The sequence below is a fragment of the Pongo abelii genome, chromosome 14 (assembly GCF_028885655.2).
Source record: "Pongo abelii isolate AG06213 chromosome 14, NHGRI_mPonAbe1-v2.0_pri, whole genome shotgun sequence".
NCBI lineage: Eukaryota > Metazoa > Chordata > Mammalia > Primates > Hominidae > Pongo > Pongo abelii.
The window spans coordinates 28,779,412-28,804,130 of NC_071999.2; the positions used below are offsets into that span (position 1 = coordinate 28,779,412).

General features: G+C 36.6%; 1 protein-coding gene across 5 annotated transcripts in view; it reads right to left on the bottom strand.

Moving 5' to 3' along the window:
• LOC100437575 (phosphatidylinositol 3,4,5-trisphosphate 3-phosphatase TPTE2-like) overlaps positions 1-24,719 on the bottom strand; it is a 150,822-nt gene that overhangs the window by 18,588 nt on the left and 107,515 nt on the right. For 2 of the 5 annotated variants that reach the window (XM_063714780.1, XM_063714779.1), the window contains exons 13-18: positions 18,094-18,154; positions 17,192-17,273; positions 17,006-17,094; positions 13,558-13,695; positions 3,336-3,397; positions 1,500-1,580 (exon numbers count right to left, since the gene is read on the bottom strand). In XM_063714780.1, the coding sequence (XP_063570850.1) occupies positions 1,500-1,580; positions 3,336-3,397; positions 13,558-13,695; positions 17,006-17,094; positions 17,192-17,273; positions 18,094-18,154 (513 nt within the window). The remainder of the gene's footprint in view (positions 1-1,499; positions 1,581-3,335; positions 3,398-13,557; positions 13,696-17,005; positions 17,095-17,191; positions 17,274-18,093; positions 18,155-24,719) is intronic. The other 3 variants (XM_063714778.1, XM_063714781.1, XM_063714782.1) reach the window with 3 other exon arrangements.

The window sequence follows — 24,719 nt, forward strand, 5'->3', positions numbered from 1 at the left end:
AAAGAAAAACTCATTTACAGCCACATTCAAATCCATTTAGGAATTCCTAACCCGCTCTCACTTCGGTATCAGGGGCAATATAGAAAAGGCAATATAAATGAGAATCTGTGCACAGCAAGGGCTTCAGAGACTGACATCTAGATTTCAGTCCTTGGTTCAAAAGTTACTTTCTCTGAACCCCAATTTTCTAATTTATAAGATGAGAATCATAGTAGTGCCTACTCATAGAGTTACCGAGAATATTAAATGAGATAGTGAATATAGAACTCTTAGAATAGTTCAGCAAAGTCTAGAATGTTGTAAATGCTATAGGATAAACATCCTGGTTTCTGCAATAAACAAATTACAAGTAATAAAAAATGGTGAGAAATCTATGAACTTAGATTCTTAAAAGAGACTCAGGAGACACAGCAACCAAATGAAATGTGTGGACTTTGTTTGAATTCTGATTAAACAAACTAAATTTTCAAAGATTTTAAGACAATTTTGGAAACAAACATGGACTACAAATTTGATATGAAGGATTTTTAAGGTATAATATTTTTAGCAGTGATAAAAAGTGTTAAGGTTTTTTGTTGTTGTTTTAAGAGTACTTAAATGTCATACTAAAATGCTGTGGGATAAAATGATCTGATGACTGAAATTTCCTTTACAATAACTCAGATTTAGGGAAAGCAAGAGTGGAGAGTGGGGTTGGGGGGTGTGCATGAAGTGGGAAAAGAATGGATGAAACGTGGCTGGCTGCCGGCTGAAATGGCTGTTGCAGCAATGTGATGACTATATGAGGATATATTGTATGATTCTCTGGACTTTTGTATATGATTAAAATTTTCCATAACAAAATGTTTCTAAAAGAAAAAACGGAGTAACAGTGTATATTTCATATAGGTGTTATGGGTATTAAACGAGATATGTAAAAGTGCAATACTGTCTGGTATACAGAAGGGGTTTTGAAAAGTTTATTTCCCCTTTTATTTTCTCTTTTAAAATACACCTCCCCCACAACACACAGAAAAGACACACACACACACACACACACACACACACACACACATACATACACACCAGGAGTCATCCAAAAAACAGTTCTTTGTGATGTTCTGCAAGGGCTGAATTGTCCTAGTAAGGGTTTGTGAAAGACTTGGATCTTTTTTACATTGAAATCAAAGGCTGGTGATTTTAGATACACTTCAGGGTCCTGGAGCCTTGGGTACTGGACCTTCCTACTTTGGGAAAATAATCAACTCCTGAGCTCCATAAACAATAACCAGTATAGAATAGAAAGCAGGATTCTCTGAGGAGAAGCCAGAGTCTCCAGCATGTGGGCAGCACCTGAAGCATGACCCTCAGACTCAGGGAGGGACCAAGGCCTATTGCAGGGCACCCAACTGCTGCTGCCTGATCACCAAAGGAGAAGAGTCTAAAATGAAACCAAATAACAGGTGGCAATCCGAACCCACTCCGCTAAAATAACTCCCATTTTTAAAAAGAAAACTTACCTGAGAAGGAGTTTCTAGTCCCTGAAATTTACTCCTGTGGGTTTTATCTATTTGCCTTTCTCCAAAATAATACAGGCTTTCCTACAAAAAAGGGTACAATCCAACCATGGTTCATCTGCACTCTTTCCTTTCCTATATTAGGTACCCTTAGTGTTTCTACGCCCACCTTCTTTCCTAAAGTCAGTGATTTTGTTTGTTTTTTGGTAGAGTCTTGCTCTGTAACCCAGACTGGAGTACAGTGGCAGGATCTAAGTCACTGCAACCTCTGCCTCCTGGGTTCAAGTGATTCTACTGCCTCAGCCTTCTGAGTAGCTGGGACTACAGGTGTGTACCACCATGCCCAGCTAATTTTTTGTATTTTTAGTAGAGACAGGGGTTTCACCATGTTGGCCAGGCTGCTCTCAAACTCCTGACCTCATGATCCGCCTGCCTCAGCCTCCCAAAGTGCCGGGATTACAGGCGTGAGCCACCCGTGCCCAGCCGAGTGATCTTTGGGCAGAGGCTACCGAAAATAACAAAATTAGGACTTCTCTCATTCAAGGATTCATACATTCATAAAATTTTAGAGCTGGAAAGACCTTAAAAAGCATCTGGTCCAACCCTTCTTTCCATATGACAAATGACAACACTGAGACCAAAAGAAAGCCAAGCAATCTGCCATGGAGATGCTGCAGCCACTTAGAAGCAGCACAGGCCTGGAATACAGGTCCCTGGATCTCAGTCTAGGGCTCTGGATCAATGGCTATCAATGACTTTCAAACCTTTTGTTTTTTAAGCTGCAATCCACGTTAATAAACCTAGGAGACACACACACACCCACACACACACACACACACCCCCCCAATATTTAAGCCTTTTGATATTTTCTATTCTGCTCTATTCCATTTTATTTTTAAAAGATGTCAGTTACAACCCAGTAACTTTAAAACTCACTGATAAATCATGATCCATAGCTTGAAAAACACCATCCTAGAACACCCATTTTCAAAATCTGTGTATCTCAAATGAGAGAAAGCAAAGGTGGTGGAATTGGAGTTTGGGCACTGTGCACAACCACCACCTCTTCCCTAGACTGCAGGCCAAACAACTCCAGCACAGCTGCTGGAAATGGTAGCATCTCAGCAAGAAAATGGCAGAAAGAAAAATGACTGAGAACTCTGCTTTAAGTGGAAACAGCCCACCTTGTCTTATCAGAAATTTCTAGAGGTCACAGACTCCACATGTATTGACTAAGCAAAGACATTTACATTCAGGAGAGGCTTTGAGTTATGAAATGTTGCTTTTTATCTACCTAAGAGTTGTGAGGATGGGCAAGGCTCTTTGGAGAATTTATCTAATTAAGCTTAATACTATTCTCACGAGGTACCGGCAGGAGTAAGAGCAGGGCCAGGTGAAATGAGGGAAGCATCTTGATTACTGAATGTTTTTTTCTGTGTAACATGGCTTTACTCCCCTCACCTTAATCCTGCCCCATCAGGTCTTGTCTTTATTTAAAATGTTGATATTGTATACATCATAGATTTTTTGCATTAATTTTTATTAAAATATTGCATTAAAATTATTTATTTTAATCATTACAATTTTTAGCATTCCCTTAAATTTTGCACCTCATTGACCTCACTCTAGTCCTGGCCCAAAGAGATTCTGAAGTCAGCTACTAACTAGTGCACGTTAAACAAGAAAGTATCAAAAACAGACTTTCTAAAAACTGCTTCTCTAATTACAATTTTACTAAGCACCATGACTAAAATAATCATCTTAACGTCCTACCAGTGATGTTTCAGAACTAGCAAACTCAGTCATCATAAGACAAAGTGTGTAGAACATCTTTCATACCTCTGCAGTTAAAAATATTTCGGAGGCAATAAGGAAGGCACAAACCATAGTTCCGGTTCTTCCTAGAAAAGAAAAGAAGTTAGTTCAAGGAACATACGTGGTATAAAAATACACTCAGAAATATTCAAGGAGTGCATTTTAAGTTGATTTTCTTTCTTTTTTTTGAGACAGGGTCTTGCTGTGTCACGCAGGCTGGAGTGCAGTGGCACAATCTTGGCTCATTGCAACCTCTGCCTCACAGGTGAAAAATACGCAAATTACATTTACAGTAAAAATATCTCTCACCATCTCTCCACAAAAGGACACGATGAGGTTTTTACTAAATCTATAAGAAAGCAACAATTATGTCTTTCATAATTTTTTTGGATAATAGTAAAAAAGAAAAATTCCCAACTCATTTAGTACATTAATATAACTGATTCCAAAATTGCACAAATACAGTAGAAGAAAAGATATTTTTACACCAGTCTCACATATAAATGTAGATTTAAAAATATACATATATTTTCAAAGTGAATTCAGCAATGTAGAAACACCATGTATCAACACCAAGTGCCATTTCTCTTAAGGATGCAAGGATGTTTTTTCCAAGATGGCAGATTACAGGCTTTTAGCATGCCTCAGTCATTCGGAAATAGCAAGCAAGTACATAAAGACCAACTCTGTGAGCTTTAATTCAAGAAAGAAAATGGCAATTCCCCGGAATTATGAAGGACATCCCAGATCCTGGGGAGGACAATGCAGGCAAGCAGCCCTCAGGACAGCATTCGACTGATAAAAGTGAGTGAAGCCTCAGTATGTGGGAGAGGCAGACAGCATCCCTCTGTCTCACCTTTCCACTGGAGATCCACGCAACCCGGGCAGAGGAAGAGATTGTTTCTCCCAAGCCTTGGAGCTCATTTGAGGAGAGACTTGGAGACTTTGTGGGGGAAAGACATAGGGAAACGCTGCCGGCATTTTCCCAAACCTGGACTGGGAGCAGGACAACACTGGGGAAATCTTCCCTATCTGGCCCCACCCATCTTGTGCCCCCAATCCCCCTACCCCTAGGGCTGAGGGAGCTCAGATTAATGTGTACTCAGGAAATCAGCCCATTGCCTGGGGAAACAGAGAGCTCCTCCCAATAGACAAGGATCAAGTACATAGCCAGCGGCACTGCCAACAGCCAGCTCTTACCCATGGCGCCATCTACTGGCTTGTCGGTCAAACCACACACCCAATATAAAACCTGCCGACGGAAGTGCATGGGGCTACAGAAGCAAAGCCGAAAGACCCTACCCAGCATGCTCTACAGTCAGACACCCTAGGGAGCAGGGAAAGGGAAAGAAGAAAAAAATAACAATAATATTATAGGAAAGGAAAGAAAAAGAAATATCCTACTCAAACAAAAATAATTACACAAATTAGAAGCGCTAGCATCTCCAGATGAGAAGGACCCACGCAAGAATTCTGGCACCATGAGAAATCTGAATGTAGTGACACTACCAAAGGATCACACTAGCTCTCTGGCAATGCTTCCTACCCAAATGAAAACTCAGAAATGACAATGAGCAATTCAAAGCTTGGGTTGCAAGGAAGCTCAATGAGATTCAAGGTTGAAATCAACAAAAAGAAACTTCTACATCAATCTGGGAAATGAAGGAAGAGATAAACATCTTAATAAGAAATCAATCAGAACTTCTAGAATTAAAAAAACTCACTTAAGGAATTTCAAAATACAACTGAAAGCTTTATCAATAGACTGGACAAAGTAGAAAACATAATTTCAGAGCTTGAAGACTGGTCTTTTGAACTAATCCAGTCAGACAAAAATAAAGAAAAAAGATTTTTTAAAAGTGAAGAAAGTCAGAAATATGAGATTATGTAAAGTGATCAAACCTATGAATTACTGGCATGCCCGAGAGAGAAAGAGAAAAAGAAAACAACCTGGAAAACATAGTTGATGGAATAATTCAAGACAATTTCTTGAATCTTGCTAGATAGACATCTAAGTACAATAAAGCCAGACAGCACTTGTGAGATACTATAAAAAATGAACATTACCAAGGCATATACTCACCAGACTGTCCAAGGTCACTGTCAAAGAAAAAGCCCTAAAGGCACTGGAGAAAAAGGCCAGATCACATACAAAGGTAGCCCCATCAGGATAAGAGCAGACTTCTCAGCAGAAACCTTACAAGCCAGGAGAGATTGAGGGGTCTATTTTCAGAATTCTTAAAATAAATTACAATCAAGAGATTCATATCCTGCCCAACTAAGCTTCATGAGTGAAGGAGAAATAAAAATATTTTCTAGAGAAGCAAATGCCAAGAGAGTTACCACTAGACCAGTCTTACAAGAGATGCCTAAGGGAGTTCTAAACATGGAAATGAAAGAATGATACCTGCTATCATAAAAACACACTGAAGTACACAGCTCACAGACCCTATAAAACAACCACACAATAGAAAGTACAAAAAAACCAGCTAACAGTTTCATGATAGGGTGAAAAGCTCACATGTCAATAGTAACCTTGAATGTAAACACACCACTTAAAAGTCACAGAGTGGGCTGGGTGCGGTGGCTATTCCTGTAATCCCAGCACTTTGGGAGGCCAAGGTGGGCAGATCACGAGGTCAGGAGGTCAAGACCATCCTGGCCGATGTGGTGAAACCCTGTCTCTACTAAAAATATAAAAATTAGCCAGGCGTAATGGCACATGCCTATAATCCCAGCTACTCAGGAGGCTGAGGCAGGAGAATCACTTGAACCCGGGAGTCAGAGGTTGCAGTAAGCCAATATCATGCCACTGCACTCTAGCCTGATGACAGAGTGAGATTCTGAAAAAAAAAAAAAAAAAGAAAGAAAGAAAGGTCACAGAGTGGCAAGTTGGATTAAAAAAACAAAACCCATCTGTCTGCTGTCTTCAAGAGACCCATCTCACATGTAACAACACCAATAGGTTCGAAGTAAAGGGTTGAAGAAAGATCTATCACACAAAGAAAACACAAAAAAGAGCAGGGGTCACTATTCCTAAAACAGATAAAAAAGGCTTTAAACCAACAATAGTAAAAAAGGACAAAGAAGAGCATTACATAATGATATGGAGTTCAATTCAACAAGAAGCCTTAACTATCCTAAATATATATGCACCCAACATTGGCTCACCCAGGTTAATAAAACAGATACTTCTAGACCTATGAAAAGACAGCCACACAACAATAGTCAGGGGACTTCAACACCCCACTGATAACATTACACAGATCATAAAGACTGAAAACTAACAAAGAAATTCTGGACTTAAATTCAACACTTGACCAATTGCACCTAATAGAAACCTAAAGAACTCCCAGCATTTTGGGAAGCTGAGGCAGATGGGCAGATCACAAGGTCAGGAGTTTGAGACCAGCCTGGCCAATATGGTGAAAACTCGTTGCTACTAAAAATACAAAAATTAGCCAGGTGTGGTGGCAGGTGCCTGTAATCCTAGCTATTCGGGAGGCTGAGGCAGGAGAATTGCTTGAACCCAAGAGGTGGAGGTTGCAGTGAGCCAAGATCATGCCACTGCACTCCAGCCTGGACAACAGAGTAAGACTCCATCTCGAAAAAAAAAGAAAAATAAAACACCTATGAACCAAAAAAGCCCAGATCAGATGTATTCACAGCTGAATTCTATCAACTATACAAAGAAGAACTGGTACCAGTTCTACTGAAACTATTCCAAAAAACTGAGGAAGGACTCTTCCCTAATTCATTCCATGAATCCTGCATCACCCTGAAACCAAAACCTGGCAAAGACACAATAAAAAAAAGAAAACTAAAGGGTAATCTCAACGATGAAGACGGCCACAAAAATCCTTAACAAAATACTGGCAAACCAAATCCAACAGCACATCAAAAAGTTCACGATCAAGTAAGCTTCATTCTAAGGATACAAGATTCAGCATATGCAAACCAATAAATGTGATTCACCACACAAACAGGATTAAACAGAAACCACATGATCATCTCAATAGATGCAGAAAAAAAAGCTTTTGATAAAATTCAACATCTTTCTTGACAAAAAAAAAAAACACTCAAGAAACTAGGAATCAAAGGAACATACTTCAAAATAGAGCCATGCGCCAGGTGCAGTGGCTCACATCTGTAATCCCAGAACTTTGGGAGGCCAAGGCAGGCAGATCAGTTGAGGTCAGGAGTTCAAGACTAGCCTGGCCAACATAGTGAAACTCCGTCTTTACTAAAAATACAAAAATTAGCCGGGCGTGGTGGCACATACCTGTAATCCCAGTGACTCAGAAGGCTGAGGCAGGAGAATTGCTTGAACCCAGGAGGCAGAGGTTGCAGTGACCGAGATTGCACCACTGCATTCCAGCATGGGTGACAGAGCAAGACTCCATCTCAAAAAACAAACAAACAAACAAAAAAACATGCTGGGCATGGTGGCTCATGCTTGTAATCCCAGCACTTTGGGAGGCTGAGGTGGGTAGATCACCTGAGGTTAGGAGTTCGAGAGCAGCCTGGCCAACTTGGTGAAACCCCATCTCTACTAAAAATACAAAAATTAGCTGGGCGTGGTGGCAGGTGCTTGTAATCCCAGCTACTTGGGAGGCTGAGGCAGGAGAATCACTTGAATCTGGGAGGTGGAGGTTGCAGTGAGCCAAGATTGCGCCATTGCACTCCAGCCTGGGCAAGAAGAGTGAAACTCCATCTCAAAAAAAAAAAAAAAAAAAAAAAAGAAATCATTTCCTTTGCAGCATCATGGATGCAGCTGGAAGTCATTATCCTGAGCAAATTAATGCAGGAATAAAAAACCAAATACCATATGTTGTCACTCATAAGTGAAAGCTAAACAATGGGTGCTCATGGACACCAAGGTGGCAATAATGGACCCTGGGGAGTTCTAGAGGGGGCACAGCAGAAAAGGGCACAGGGTGGAAAAACTAACTATTGGGTCCTGTGCTCAGTACCTGGGTGATGTGATCAATCACACCCCAAACCTCAGCATCACACAATATTACCAATAAACCTGCATATGTACTTCCAAATCTAAAAGTTAAGTTATACCAAAAATCTAAGCTCAAAAAGAAAAAAAAGTCTTTTGCCCATTAAAATCAAATAATAAAAAATACAAGAATCATCCTATATCAGAAATCTATATTAATGCAATTTACCATATTCATTGATTAAAGAAGACATACCTTACAATTATCTCAATTAATGCAGGAAAAAGCATTCACTAAAATTCAGCCTGCACCTGTGACTTCAAAAATTAACAACAACTAGGAAACTTCCTTAACTCAACAAAGAGAATCTACCAAAATACCTACCAGGAACATCATATTAATGACATCATATTGACAGCATTTTCTTTAAAGCCTGGAATTAAACAAAAATGCCCTCTCTTCACTGCTTCCATTTAACAGTATACTGCAGAGCCTAACCAGTGTAGAAAGTCAGTGTAGTAAGTAAATCTTTAGAATAACTCCTTAATCTAATGAGAGAGTTTAGGAAGATTTCTAGATGCAGGCTCAACATAAACAAAAATTAATAGCTAAATCAAGGATGCAGGTTGAAATATTTACAGTAATTAATAAAAACACAGAAAAGGAGTATATGACTTCCAAGGTAATGACAGGGGTGAGAAGGAAAGAATTACATTATTAAAATTCAATCGAACGAAAACAGAATGTCAGTAGGAAAATAGAAGAGTTAAATAAAATAGATGTACATAGAACGCTGTTCTCAACAATGCATAATACATGTTCTTTTCAAATGTACAGAAAACATTTGACAATATCGACCAAATTCTGGGCCATAAAGCAAGTCTAAACAAATTTCAAATAACTAAAAAAGAAAAAAATACATAGTATGTTCTGTGTCCACAACACAATATAATCAGAAATCAAAAATTTAAAGATAAATACAAAATTCTCATATGTTTGGAAATAAGGAAGTATACTTCTACATTACTCATGGGTCAAAAAAAAAAAACAAGCACAAAGTTGGAAAATAGTTTGAACTAAGTAAAATAAAAACACTACAAATAAAAATGTATGGGATGAAGCTAAAGCAATTCTTAGAGGAAAACTTGTAGCCTTAAATGGTAAATAGAAAAGAGAGTGGTTGACACTCTAAGAATTATCCATGTCAAGAAGTCAGGAAAAGAAAAAATTAACCCTACAGAAGAAAATACTAAATATCACAGTAATTGAGGAAATAAAAAATAAATAAAAAATAGAGACCACCAATAAGGCCAAAAATTTGGTACTTTTAAAAGACCAGTAAAATTGATAAATCCCTGGTGAGACTAATCAAAAGAAAAAAAGGGGAGAAGGCACCAAGAAAGCAATGTCAGGAGTAAAAAAGGGAACACCTCTGTAGACATTAAAATGGTAAAATGATATTGTGAACAATTTGATGTCCAGACATCTGCAGAGTTAGATTAAATGGACAAATGCTGGGAAAACTATAATCTACCAAAATGGGCAAAAGAAATAAAATTATAAAAACATTCTATATATGGAATTGAGCCATAATTTAAAGACTTCTCTCCAGAGAAAACTCTAGGCCAATGTGCGTTCACTGGTGAATTTCACTTTACACTTAAGAAGGAAAAAAATCAGCATGCATAAATTTACCCAGAGAATAAAAACAGAGAAAATGAAATCTAACTCATTTTACGAAGCCAAGATTTGAAAAAACTATGAGAAAGGAAAATTATAACCAATCGCCTGGATGACATGAATTTCAAAATCCTAAACAAAATATTAACAAACAGAATCCGGCAATTTAATAATAAAATAATTTAATAAATATTTAACAAAATAATACAGCACAACTAAATTACGTTTATTCCAGAAATATGTTTGTTTACCACTTAATCAATGTAATTAACCACATTTATTTATAGGATAAAGTAGAAAAATTATCATCTCAAAGATTCAGAAAAATCTTTAAGAATTCAACATCCATTCATGATTTAAAAAAAAAAAAAACACTTAGCAAGCTAAACGAATTTCTTTTTTCTTTCTTTTTTTTTTTTTTTTTTTGTTTCGCTTTTTGAGACAGAGTCTCACTCTGTCATCCAGGCTGGAGAGCAGTGGTGTGATCTTGGCTCACTGCAACCTCTGCTTCCTGGGTTCAAGTGATTCCCGTGCCTCAGCCAGAGTAGCTGGCATTACAGGCATGTGCCACCACACCTGGCAAATTTTTGTATTTTTTAGTAGAGACAGGGTTTCACCATGTTGCCTAGGCTGGTCTTAAACTCCTGGCCTCAAGTGATCTGCCCCCACTGGGCTTCCCAAAGTACTGGGATTACAGGTGCAAGCCATGGCGCCCAGCCAAGGAAGGAATTTCTTAATCGATAAATGGTAGCTAACACACACACACACACACACACACACACACACAGAGTCATAAAGCAATTGGAGAGATGTTGAAAGCTTTTCCTTTGAGAATGGAACTGTATGTTGATGGCTGCTATTGCCACTTCTAATTCTACACTGTACTGAAGGTTCTAGCCAGTGCTACGGGAGATAAATGACTGAAATGGAAAAAATACAATTTATTATTTTCATATGATGTAATCATGTACCATAAAATCCAAAAGAATCTATAGATGAATTAGTAGAACTAATAAGTGAGTTTAGGCTGGGCATGGTGGCTCAGGCCTGCAGTCCTAGCACTTTGGGAGGCGGAGGCTGAGGCTGGCAGATCACTTGAGTGCAGGAGTTTGAGACCAACCTGGACAACATAGCGAAACCCCATCTCTACAAAAAAATGAAAAAAATAGCTGGGCATGGTGGCACCTGCCTGCAGTGCTAGCTACTCAAGAGGCTGATATAGGAGGATCACCTGAGCCCAGGGAGGTTGAGGCTGTACTGAGCCGTGATCATGCCACTGCACTCCTGCCTGGGTGACAGAATGAGATGCTACCTCAAAAAAAAAAAAAAAAAAAAAAAAGGGAGTTAGGAAAGTTGCTAATTGCAAGATTAATAAATAAAATGAACTGCATTTAAAACAATAAAAAACATTTAGAAAATAAATATTTTAAAGGGATATCATTTAAATAACCACAAAAACATCCAAGAATAAATCTCACCAAAAATATGCAAGCTTTCTATACAGAAAATGAGAAAGCATTATAAAGAGAAATTGAAGAGGACCTAACTAAATGAGAGAATACCTCTGGTTCATGGGTTGGATGAGTCAATATTGTAAAGATTCAATTCTCCCCAGTCTATAAATTCAATGCAATTCCAAACAAATTTCTATCCAGTGTGTGTAATTTGACTAGTTGATTCCCAAATTTATATGGAAATATAGATGACCTAAAATACCCAAACGATTGTGAAGAAAAAGAAAAAGATGATGAGGACGTATTAGAAAGCTACAGTAAGATAGTTGTGCTATTGGCACACAGATGAAAAATCAATGAACAGAATAGAAAGGTCAGAAACAGATTCATGTTCTTCAGGGTAGTAAAGAAATGAAAATCTTCTGAACCAGTGTGCTGGAATAACTGGATAGCCATACATGGAAAAAGATGAAACCTGATGTCTTCCTCACACCACACACATAAATCAATTTTAAAAGGAATGAACCTTCTCGAAGAAAATATAGTAGTAAAATGTCCTTTAAACTCAAGGAAAATTGTCTTAATCAGGACACAAAAACACAAACTTTATAAAGGGAAGGCATGATACCTATGATGGTAAGACAACTAAGAACTTCTGTTAACCAAAAGATACTCCTGAGAGAGAGAAAAGGCAAATCACAGAGCAGAAAAGTTTTCTTTAATACATTTATGACCAATAACAGAATTGAAATCAGAATACATAAAGAACTCCTACAATCAGGAGAAAAAAGATGAATAATCCAGGAGAAAAATGGTTAAGAAAATTAAAAAGTTACTTTACATAAAGGATATCCAAATATTTAATAATCTTAAGAAAACTTCCTCAATCTGATTAGTAATTATAGAAATGCAAATGATCACCACCATAAGATGCCATCACACAAACACCCAAAGGCTAAAAATAAAAATACTCAGAATTGCAAGTATTGGGGAAGATATGGAATGCTTGAAGTGTACAATACCAGTGGAGTAAAAATTGGTACAACTGTTTTAGAAAACAGGTGACATTATCAAGTAAAGTTCAAGATTCATTACCCTAAGACAGAACAATTTTAGTCTGAGGTATACACTCAACAAAAATGTGGCCACAGGTGCAACAAGAAACATGTATTTTTAAAAGCAGTATTATTGGGCTGGGCATGGTGGCTCATGCCTGTAATCCCAGCACTTTGGGAGGCAGAGGCAGGCATATCACTTGAGGTCAGGAGTTAGAGACCAGCCTGCACAACATGGCAAAACCCCATCGCTATTAAAAATACAAAATTAGCTGGACATGGTGGTGGACGCCTGTAATCCCAGCTACTCTGGAGGCTCAGGCGCGAGAATTGCTTGAACCCAGGAGGCGGAGGTTGCAATGAACTGAGATCATGCCACTGCACTCCAGCCTGGGTGACAGAGTGAGACCTCATCTCTAAACAAAAAACAAAAAACATAATTTATCACAATAAAAATTGGAAACAACCCAAATGTAATAGAAAAAAAGAGATTCCATTTTCAGTCACAATTTGTGTAGGAATGAAGTTTCGAAAAGATGTGCAAAGACATGATGAAAAAAAGTATAAAATATTATTAAAGAATGAACAAGATGATTCACATGTACAACTCAATATCGCAAAGTTGTCAGTTCTCTCAAGTTAATCTATAAATTCAATGTAGTTCCAATAAAAATCCTAAAAGTGGTTTATTATGGCACTTCATAAAATGATTTTAAAATTGAATGTAATAATAACGTTCCAAGAAGAGCAAGACAATTCTGTCTTTATCAAACCATATTATAAAGCTACAATAATTACAAAAGTGTGGTAGAGAGAACTTAGAAACAGTTTTGAATATTTATAGAAACAGTATATTACTGAGAGGGATTACAAATTAATAGAGAACAAAATAGCATGCAATTGATGGTGTTAGGACAATTGGCTATCTATATGAAAAAAACACTTCCCCCAACTTCCAATTAGATCAAAGACCCAAATATTAAAAATGGAACTTGAATATTTTTGAAGAAATGTGGAATATCCTTACTATATCAGTGTAGGGGTGAATTTCATAAACATGACAGAAAAGCATGAAATACATACACACACATAGATAAACAAATTTTACCATATTCAAAATTACAAACTTCTCTCCGGGCATGATGGCTCATGCCTGTAATCCCAGCACTTTGGGAAGCTGAGGTGGGTGGATCACTTGAGTCCAGGAATTCGAGACCAGTCTGGGCAACACAGTGAGACCCTGTCTCTATAAAAAATACAAAAATTAGCCAGGCATGGTGACACTCACCTGTAGTCCCACTTACTCAGAGGGGCTGAGATGGGAGGATTGCTTGAGCCCCAGGAGGTTCAGGCTGTAATGAGCCGAGATCGTGCCACTGCACTCCAGCCTGAGTGACAGAGCGAGATCATGTCTCAAAACAAAACAAAAATTTACAAACTTTTGTACAACAAAATAAATCACAATCAAATTTAAAAGGCAACATGTGGGGAGAATATAATTGCAATACTAAGAAAAATTGGCATTCAGATTCTTTAAAGAACTCCTATAAATCAATATAAACTATTTTTACTATCATGATACTACTGGTAACCTGCAGGCAGCAACCAACCAGAAGACAGCAAGACTAATATGAATGAACACACAAAAAAGAGGCTGCCCTGGTACATACCAGCTGAATATTAGCCCTCTAAACAACCTTTAACAAAATCAACAAAATATTATGTGAACACAGAATAATGTAAACCCCCTCTCAGCAAAAAAGAAAAAAGGCAAATTTGAAATGAATGTTTTCCTTCAAGCAAGGAATTAGCATTAGTTAATAGAAAACTGATGCTAACTTCTTGAATAATAACATTTTAGGTTGGGCAATGTGAAATGGCCATTTTTAAAGCAAAAGATGGTTAAAAACTGGCAATTTCAAATGATTCAACCGCTATATTCTTCACTACGGTATTGTAAATTGCCAGTTTATATACAATATTCCAACCTGTAGAGCTAAACACAGAACCTGTATATTAACTAATATACAGCTAAACACAGAACCTGTATATTAACTAACGGGCTTGAAACTAGCCAATAAGACTAAAACTTGATTTTACTGAATTATATAAGTCAGTTTACAGTGTTATGTTTTCCTGGAATTTGATATAAAAATTCATTTAGAGCCCACTAAAAATGTAATTATTTGTGTTTGTCAAAATTTGTGAAATATGCTTAGATGATTATTTAAAGCCTAAACCTGAATGAGAGAAAACCTAACTGAACTTAAATTGGTTGGATTTACAAATGACTTTTTCCCCATTTTAACTCCACCAATGTCAACTTCTTCGTATCATTACACTATAAAAATTCCAGTATAATTTTTGAAATAGCATCTCTGTTGGCTCCCTTACTCTAAAAGGTTCTCACAAAGTTTAAGAACAACCTTAAATATTACTGGAACAAAAACAGACATCTAGACCCATGGAACAGAATAGAAAGCCCAGAATAAATTCATGCATTTATACTCAGCTGATGTTCAACAAAGGTGCCAAGAATCCAAGATGGGGAAAGGACAATCTCTTCAATAAACAATACTGGGGAAACTGAATATCCACTTTCAGAAGAAGGAAATTGCAACCTATCTCACCCAACATACAAAAATCAACTCAAAGTAAATGCTTAACTGTGAAACCTGAAATTGGAAAACTACTAGAAGAAAACATAGGTGAAAATCTTCTTGACATTGGTCTGGGCCAAGATATTTTTGGATATGACTGAAAAGCACAGGCAACAAAAGAAAAAGTAGGCAAATGATACTGTATCAAACTAAAACGCTTTTGCACAGCAAAGGAAACATTTATAGGGTAAAGAGACAACCTACAGAATGGGAGAAAATATCTACAAAGCATACATTCGATAATAGGTTAACAGTTTTTTTAAAAAAGGAACTCAGACAACACAATAGCAAGAGAACAAGCTACTTCTCTAGAAAATGGGCAAAGAACCTGAAAAGATATTTCCCAACAGAAGACACACAAATGGCCAAGAGGTATAATGAGAAAATGCTAAACATCATTAATCATTAGGGAAAAGCAAATTAAAACCACAAAGAGACATCCTCACACCTGTTAGGATGGTCATTAACAAAAAGACAAAAGAAGAGTTGGTGAGGATGAAGAGAAAAGGGATCCCCCTTGTACACTGTTGGTGTGAATGTAAATTAGTAGTTATTATGGAAAACAGCACTGAGATTCCTCAAAAAACCAAAAATAGAACTACCATATGATTTGGAGAGTCCACTTCTGGGTATATATCCAAAGGAAATGAAATCTGCACTCCCGTGTTCACTGCAGCATTATTCGTAATACCCAAGCTATGGAGTCAATCTAAATGTCATCAGTGGATGAATGGATAAAGAATATGTGGTATATATAAATAAAGGCATACTGTTCAGCCTTAGAGGATATCCTGTCACTCGAGATAATATGGATGAACCTGGAGAACATTATGCTAAGTGAAATAAGCCAGGCATAGAAAGACAAATACTGCATGTCTCACTTATTTGTGGAATCTAAAAAAGTCAGATTCATAGAAGCAGAGAGTAGAATGTGGTTACCAGGGACTGGGGGGACAAAATTGGGGAGATTGTGGAGATGTTGGTTTTTACTTTATTATTATTATTTTTTTAGATGGAGTTTTGTTCTTGTTGCTCAGGCTGAAGTGCAATGGTGATCTCGGCTCACTGCAACCTCTGCCTTCCAGGTTCAAGCAATTCTTCTGCCTCAGCCTCCTGAGTAGCTGGGATTACAGGTGCATGCCACCACAGCTGGCTAATGTTTTGTATTTTTAGTAGAGATGGGGCTTCACCATGTGATCCACCTGCCTCAGCCTCCCAAAGTGCTGGGATTACAGATGTGAGCCACTGTGCCCAGCCTGAGATGTTGATTAAAGGATGCAAAATTTCAGTTAGACAGGAAGAATAAGTTCAGGAAATTTATTGTACAACATAGTGACCATAGTTAATAATAACGTATACTTGAAAATTGCTGTGACAGTAGATTTTAAATGTTCTCACACAAAAATATGTGGAGTAATGCATATGTTAATTAGCTTGATTTAGCCATTTCACAATGTTTACGTATATCAAAACATCATGTTGTACACCATAAATATATTGATTTTTTATTTGTTAATTTAAAAATAAAAAAGATCAGCCTTAAATAAAATAAAAGTACTCTGACATTCTAAAATTAAAGACTGTTGGTATTTTGAGAGATATAAACTGGCAAACCAAAAATAAAGAAATCCAAATACTAGGAAAACAAGGGAAAATATGCTCAACCTTCTTTAGTTCCTTTTTCCTACTTTCTTCCCTTCCTTATCCTCTCCCTATCTCCTACCCTTCCTCCTCTCCTCTTTCCTTTCTCCTTCCCTTCTTTCAGCCTTGGAGCTAATATTTAAAAATGCTAACAATTATTAATACATATTAATAGCAATATGTATCTTGTTCTTGTACTTTATCTATATTTACATGTCTTTAGAAAGGGAGAAATAAAAAGGAAAATGTTATTACCTTTGCCTCCTTTACAGTGAATTGCTATGATGTTTTCAAGATCTTGAGCCATCCACTCATTTAATTTCTTGGTGAAAACCACCATCTCACTGATTTCAAGTTGAAGATTTTTAGTTAAAATATTTTCAAAAATCAAGCCCAATATATTTAGCCCTCTTCTGATAGTCAACTTAGCATAGAACTTACTGTAGAGTGGGGACATTATGATCATCAATCATGATTCTACCGACCCTATTATGGAAGTGCTTAGGATCATAAGCTGTTTCACCTAAAATAAATAATAGGTATGTCATATCTCTATATGGAATAACATGATAAATGATGAAGTTATGAATAAGTTAACATATCTTATTAGAACTCCTTATCTATCTTCAAAAAGAGCTTTCCAAGTTGCTCCTGCTGCTCTAAAATAAACACAAGGGTTTCAAAAACATAAGGATGGTAGTGGTTTATCCATCTCATGTAACCTAAACTCAACTTATTTTTGTTTAATAGGTATAATTTTTAACTTTCTAGCAGACTATTCATTATATTATTGCAGGGTAGTTAGAAACCACACAAGAGGCAAATGTAGCTGACCAAAATGTTTGCCCCCTGAACATGTCTATTGAGTATACAGGTAGAGGAAAAAATCAAGAGAGACACAGTATTAAGCTGGGTAACAACCTATTTTCTACAGAGTTTTTTGCTTTTTTCCCATCTAGAGCTCTGCTCTCATCACATGCCACTGCTGATGGGTCAGAAGACTCATTTGTTAAATTGTCTATGTCCTCATAACACAATCTGGCAGGAAAAACAGAAAGATTTTCCTAAACCTAATATCGCTAGAACAGATCTTCCCTAAAATGGTTTGCTTCCACTCCAGCCTCATTGGTCCTGCCAAAGCCACATCCTTCATAGGGTACTTTGTGCTGCTGGGCTAACTCCTTCTACTAAATGGGGCCAGTCCAAGATGGGGATTTTTAAATTCGTTCCTCACCACCACCAAATACTTATGATTAAATGCAATATAAAAAACAAAGTCATCTTCTTACATGCAGTAATCTGTTTTCTATCTACAGTAGCAAAATATAGAGTAATGTACATACTGCATAGATTGTAGACTCGATAGTGGTTTGGATGTTTATTTTCTAGAAACTGCACAACTTCCTAAAAAAGACAAACACATATCTTACATATTTACATGGCACCAACATAAGCTATTTCCTAGGGGGAACCTAAAATGGTTATTATTTTCATTAATTTGTCTCTCACTAGCATCTTCTAGGGGAGATTCAGGGAATAAGAGGGTATGCAAATTTCAAGTTCTAATCCACTGTGATTTTTCAAATAGTCCATAAAGTGTGTTTGGCTACACAGTTGAGTCTCTATTGTAAATACACCCTGTTTAAAGCTATCAGATAAGTAAATTAGCTGGTTAACTAACTTTAAGTAATTTGTTCTAAATCAATTCACAGTTAATGTGGTTCTTGTTTAAATCTAATTTATATTGGTTCTTATTTAAATTTAATTCTGAATAGATACATCTTTAGAGAGTGATCTGCATATTACAGTCTACCTAAGCACTATGTAAACAAATAAATGCAAAAAGTATATAGTATGATTGTGTGTATGCGTGATAGAAAAAGATAAATATATCAAATTTTAAATAACTGGTAACAATATGGAGACTTTTTTGGCTCATTTGTTCTCTTTATTTTTTTAAATGAAGATATATGTGTACCTATAAGTGTGTATATATATATATGTATATATGTATAACCTTTAAAATGAAAAACAAATAGTAGTTATTATTTAAAATACAATCAATACCACTATATGAATCCAACTTTCAGTAAATATATCTTTCTGAAACATACACACACATATGTATATATCTCTGTGCAACAATAAAAATGACACAAAATTTAAAACTGATTAGTATGGTACCCTCAGAGAAATGTTTACTGGCTTAATACTGAGAAAAATAAAATGAACATATCGAAGTCATCCATTTATTAAACTGGCTATCTCTGTTAGGAGGAAATCATAAGTCAAAAAGATGAACACTCTGAATCTGCATAGTGGGGGAGGCAAGGATAAATAGTTTTATATACTTCAGAATTCATGGAATTTCTTACATAAAATCCATACGGGTTTAGAAATCACATAAAAAACTATAAATACCTATGAGAAATTTAAGCAAATTTTAATCAGTTCTTTGGATGAGGAAGAAGTAAAGGTGTTGAATCAATGGAATATCAATAGGCTTAGGTTTGACTTCATAAAAATCTGAAATTTCTGCTTAAAAATGCTATAATGAATAACAGGGGAAATGATTTTTCAGAAAAATTGACTGAACGGGGACTACGCCTAGTATGATAAATTAATAATTCATTAACAACAACTTAAATATTACTCACTCACCTTATAGATAAATGGGCCAAGGACATAAACAATCCGTAAAAGAGAAAATCTAACTGATTAACAACCTAGGTAAACATTCAGTGTCACCAATAACGAAGTCAAAACAACAATGAAATGCCATTTGCACCCATGCAATTAGCCCTTTCTCTTTTAATGAGAAAATCCAATGCTGGCAAAATAAGGCATGAAATTTAAAACTTTGATTTATTGTTGATACAAGAATACAATTGCTCTTGGATTTGGCAATATATATTAAGAACCCTAAAAATATTCATACTCTTAGCTAGGTAATTTCACTCCTAGCAATCTATACAGAAAAAGCCTTATGCGCAAAGATGTCTGTTGCTGTATTATTGATTATAATGACACTTAAATGTCCAACATTAGAGGTTAATCATAGCACTAATGAAATATCACGCAACCATTAGAATACCGTCCTGTCCTTCATTTTATTTTATATTTTATTTTATTTTGTCTCGTTTTGTTTTATTTTGAGATGGAATTTCACTCTTGTTGCCCAGGTTGGAGTGCAATGGTGCGATATCAGCTCACTGTAACCTCTGCCTCCCAGGTTCAAGCAATTCTCCTGCCTCAGCCTTCTGAGTAGCTGGGATTACAGGCACCTGCCACCACGCTTGGATAATTTTTTGTATTTTTAGTAGAGACAGGGTTTCACCATGCTGGCCAGGCTGTTTTGAACTCCTGACCTCAGGTGATCCACCCTCCTCAGCCTCCCCAAGTGCTGGAATTATAGGTGTGAGCCACCGCGCCCATCCCTGTCCTTCATTCTCTCAACAAGTAAATATCTCACACTGGTAATTTTTGTGCAGCCTTCCTTAGTATACATATATAGAAAAACAGTCAATATTTGCTTTTTCATGGGAAAACAAATATACCTGGACAGTTAAGCTTTAGGGATTTTTCCAAATACACTTCCTAGTTCTCTCAATGTCTAAAAAATGATATACATATATATCATTTTTATAATCATATATATATATATATATAGAGAGAGAGAGAGAGAGAGAGAGAGCAACTCAACATTTAGATGATTTACTGCTGTGTTTTCTGGTCTAAGTAGTTTACCGAAGACTCCAAATACCTCTTATCCAAAGTAGGTGAAAAAGGACATAAAGAGTCTAGAAAAAATTTCAACTCTGCCAAGAATCTACATTTTTCTGGTCACAGTCTGTCACCAGATGGACAGTTTCTGTTTTCAGCCAAAATAAAGCACATTCAATTCTACCAAGAACAGAAATTAAAAGATGGCTAAGAAGATTGTAGGAATGTAGGTAATTATATACCTGATTTTCCTCAATAGCTCAGCCTTTGCATGGGCTTACAAAGTTTATAATTTCTGAAACTCTTCCTTGTGATGCAAAAGTAGAAAAAAATGCTGTGTCCTCTTTGAAAGCCTCTTGCAACAACTTCCACCTATGGGTTTTCCTAAATCTACCACACTCTTCTCTCTGCCTATCTTAGTACATTCCTTGATTTGGAGGCAAAGGTATACCTTCCATACTTGCATGAGGTGGTAGCAGTGGCCAAACTTGTTGATGCTTCCACCATAGTGCTTGTTTCTCCACTAACTCTATGGGTCCTGCATCTCTAAAGTTTTTGCTACTTCAAGGCAGCATCTGACATTTCTCCACTAGCAAATTTACCACTTATGAAATTGTAATGTCTGCTTTGCTTATTTGCTGTTGTTCAAAATGTAACCCTGCAACTTTATTCACTTTTAAGAATAAAGGGGAATCACATGACTGTTTAGCATCCTCTCAGGAGTTAAGTATGCCTGGATTTGAATCTTCTCCCTTTTAGACAACTTTGATTTAATATACTTTGTAAATGCTTCTCAAATATGACAGAGACACTCCCAGTGCAGGACATGTTATCATTGAACATGCAATCACTGAAGGGCTTCATGGCCTGATTCCCAGCCTGCCCAGGTAGCCGAACTAGTAGCTTAGGTTTGGGGCTGCACTCTGGCAAAGATTAAAGACTAAATATTAATATGGATGGTAGATTTGCTTTTTGGGTGGTTTATGATTTGTGGAATTTATTAAAACACATGATTACCTCCTTTTGGGATACTCTGATTAAAAATGGTAAAGGAATCAACGACTTATTAGTACTTTGTCAATGCCCCAAGGAGATTAACAGTTGAGATAACAGTTTAATAACTGATAGAAACCAAGAGTCTAGAGATCACCCCAGAAAAAAATAGTAATGTCTTTGTTTTGATTTACATGCTAAAAGTTTTTGGCTTTTGAAAAACACCCCAGCTAATATTAAGTGTTGTCAAATTTATATTAGTCACCACCAAATCTACTAAAAGAAAATTGGCTCAATTTAGACATGCTATAATTAACTCAGAGTTATTAACTTTACTTGCTTTAAAAAACAATATTAGCAATCAAGAGATGTTTTCCCCATAAAGATGGAATTTGGAAATTTTGGGATGGCTGCCCTCAAGTGCCATGACCCATCCAGTGGACCCTGGTCACATTACTCCGTGACTGTGCCCATTAGGAGCGACAGAAAGTACTTCCATCTCAAATAAATAGTTTGAAACAATTTTCAAAATTGGCAAAGGGAGTGGTAGAGTCATGTCTTAGCCGTAAATAGCATAACCTGGGTGAGATGTGGTTCAGACCCTTCTCTTCAAGGTCTTTAGGTATTTACAAATGTATTTTTATACAATTGCTGAAGTCTTGAGTCTCTGACTATATAGTAGTTATTTCTTGTGAACTATCTGCATATATAAAAATGCTTCCCTGCCTGAGAATAAGGTAGAATCATTCCATCAATGGTCTCAATTCTTCAACTTTTCCTGAATCCAAGCCCTCACATTTCACCTCGTAGTGCCCTTTCACTCTAATTTTGTGTTCCATTATGTGAGCTGATTTGGTCACTGGGATGCCACAAAGGAGAGGCTTGCAAAAGCATTTGTAAGATTCCACTCTAGCTCTTTCCTTTTGCCATTACCTTGAAACATACCCATCATATTCATCCTGATGGAGGATGAAGATGAGTTGAGCAGATAGGAGTTACCCAAGACACCTAAGCTAAGGTAATTGTAGACCAGCTGATAAAGACATTTCAGGAAAGAAAACTACATATCCCTCATGAACACAGATGAAAAGTTCTAAATAAAATATTAGCAAATAGAATCTAGTGATACATAAAAAAGATAATACATTAAGACCAAAAGGAGTTTATTCCAAAAATAAAAAATGTTGGTTTAACATTTGAAAATCTCATTAATGGAATAACAGAAAAACATTTTGATTACCTTGATAGATGAATAAAAAATATCTGATATATTCAACACCAATTCATGATTCAAAACTTTTAGCAAACTAGAAATAAAATGGACTGTCTTAATCTAGTAAAGAATGACTACAAAAGCCTATAGCAAACATCATTTCAAATAGTGAAGCATGAAATTCTTTCCACCTGAGTTTGGGAACAAGGCAAGGCTGCCTCCTTTTACCATTTCTATTCAATATTACCATGAAAGTCATAGATAATTCAATAAAGAAAGAAAAAAGTATAAAAAGTGGGAAGAAAGTAGTAACTTTATATGATTGTATACATTTAAAAAATCCCAGGGAATCTACACATTCATTATTAAAATGAATATGTGAATTTATGAAGGATGCTAAATGTAAAGTCAACATACAAGGCCAGGTGTGGTGGCTTACACCTGTAATCCCAGCACTTTGGAAGGCTGAGGTGGGAGGATTGCTTGAATCCAGGAGTTCAAGACCAGCTTGGGTCAGTGAGACCAGAGAGACTCCTCTACAAAAATTAATTTAAAAAATTAGCCAAGTGTGGTGATGCCTGCTTGTAGTCCCAGCTATGTGGGAGACTGAGGTGGGAGAAATGCTTGAGCCCAGGTGCCACCGCACTCCAGCCTGTGGTGACAGAGCAAGGCCCTGTCTTAAGACAAACAAATAAACAAAAGTCAATATACAAAAATTAGTTATGTTCCTACATACCAAGAGCAAATATTTAGAAAATGAAGATCTTCAAATATCATGTAAAATAGCATAAAAACTTATCAACTACATAGGAATAAAACTAACAAACGATGTGTAAAACCTATACACTATAAACATTGCTAAAAGAAATCAAAGAAGACATCAGTAGAGAGATGTAGTATGTTCATGAGTTGGAAATCTCAGTATTTTTAGATGTCAATTCTCTCCAAATTAAGCTATGTAGTCAATGCTCAAGTCAAAATACTAACAGGGTGTGGGGGTGTGTTTGTGTGGGTTTGTGTGTATGTGTGTGTGTATGAAATTGCCAAGATGATTCTAAAATTTATATGGAAATTCAAAAAATCTAGGAGAGCCAAGATAGTTTTTAAACAAAGAAGTACAAAGTTGGAAGACTTATACACAAGTTCTCAAGAGTCACTATAAAGCCATAATAATTAAAACTATGGTCCGGATTTAAGTATAGACAGTTATAATGAAAGGACAAAAAGCCCAGAAACAGACATATACACACATGTTCACTTTGTTTGCAATAAACGCACCTCTGCAATTCATTGGGGGAAATCATGCTCTTTACAATAAATGGTACAGGAGGAATTGAGAGCTATGTGAAAAACATGAACCTTGATACTCTATATCTTTACAACAATTAATTGGAGGTCAGTCATAGACCAATATATTGATAGAGGTGTTGGTTACATGCATACATACTTAGGTATAATATCATCAAGATATATACTTGATTAGTGCAACCTATCATATGTGTTATACCTCAATAAAAATGTGGTTATAGATGCATGCATATATAATGTATATTTACATCGGGGCATATGTATATACAGATAATTTTATATATCTTTTTTACTTCAACTTTTCTTTTAGGTTCGGGGTACATGTGGAGGATGTGCAGGTGTGTTACACAGGTAGATGTGTGCCATGGTGGTTTGCTGCACAGATCATCCCATCCCTAGGTATTAAGCCCAGCATCCATTAAGTATTCTTCCTGATGCTCTCCTTCCCCCATCCCCTCCCTCCCCACAGGCCCCAGTGTGTGTTGTTCCCCACCGTGTGCCCATGCATTCTCATTGTCAGCTCCTACATATAAGTGAGAATATGCGGTGTTTGGTTTTCTGTTCCTGTGTTAGTTTGCTGAGGATATCAGCTTCCAGCTCCATCCATGTCCCTGCAAAGGATGTAATCTTGTTCCTTTTTATGGCTGCACAGTTTTCCATGGTATTTATGTACCACATTTTGTTTTTTTTTTTAACTGTTAAATAATCTTTATTTGATATTACACATAAACC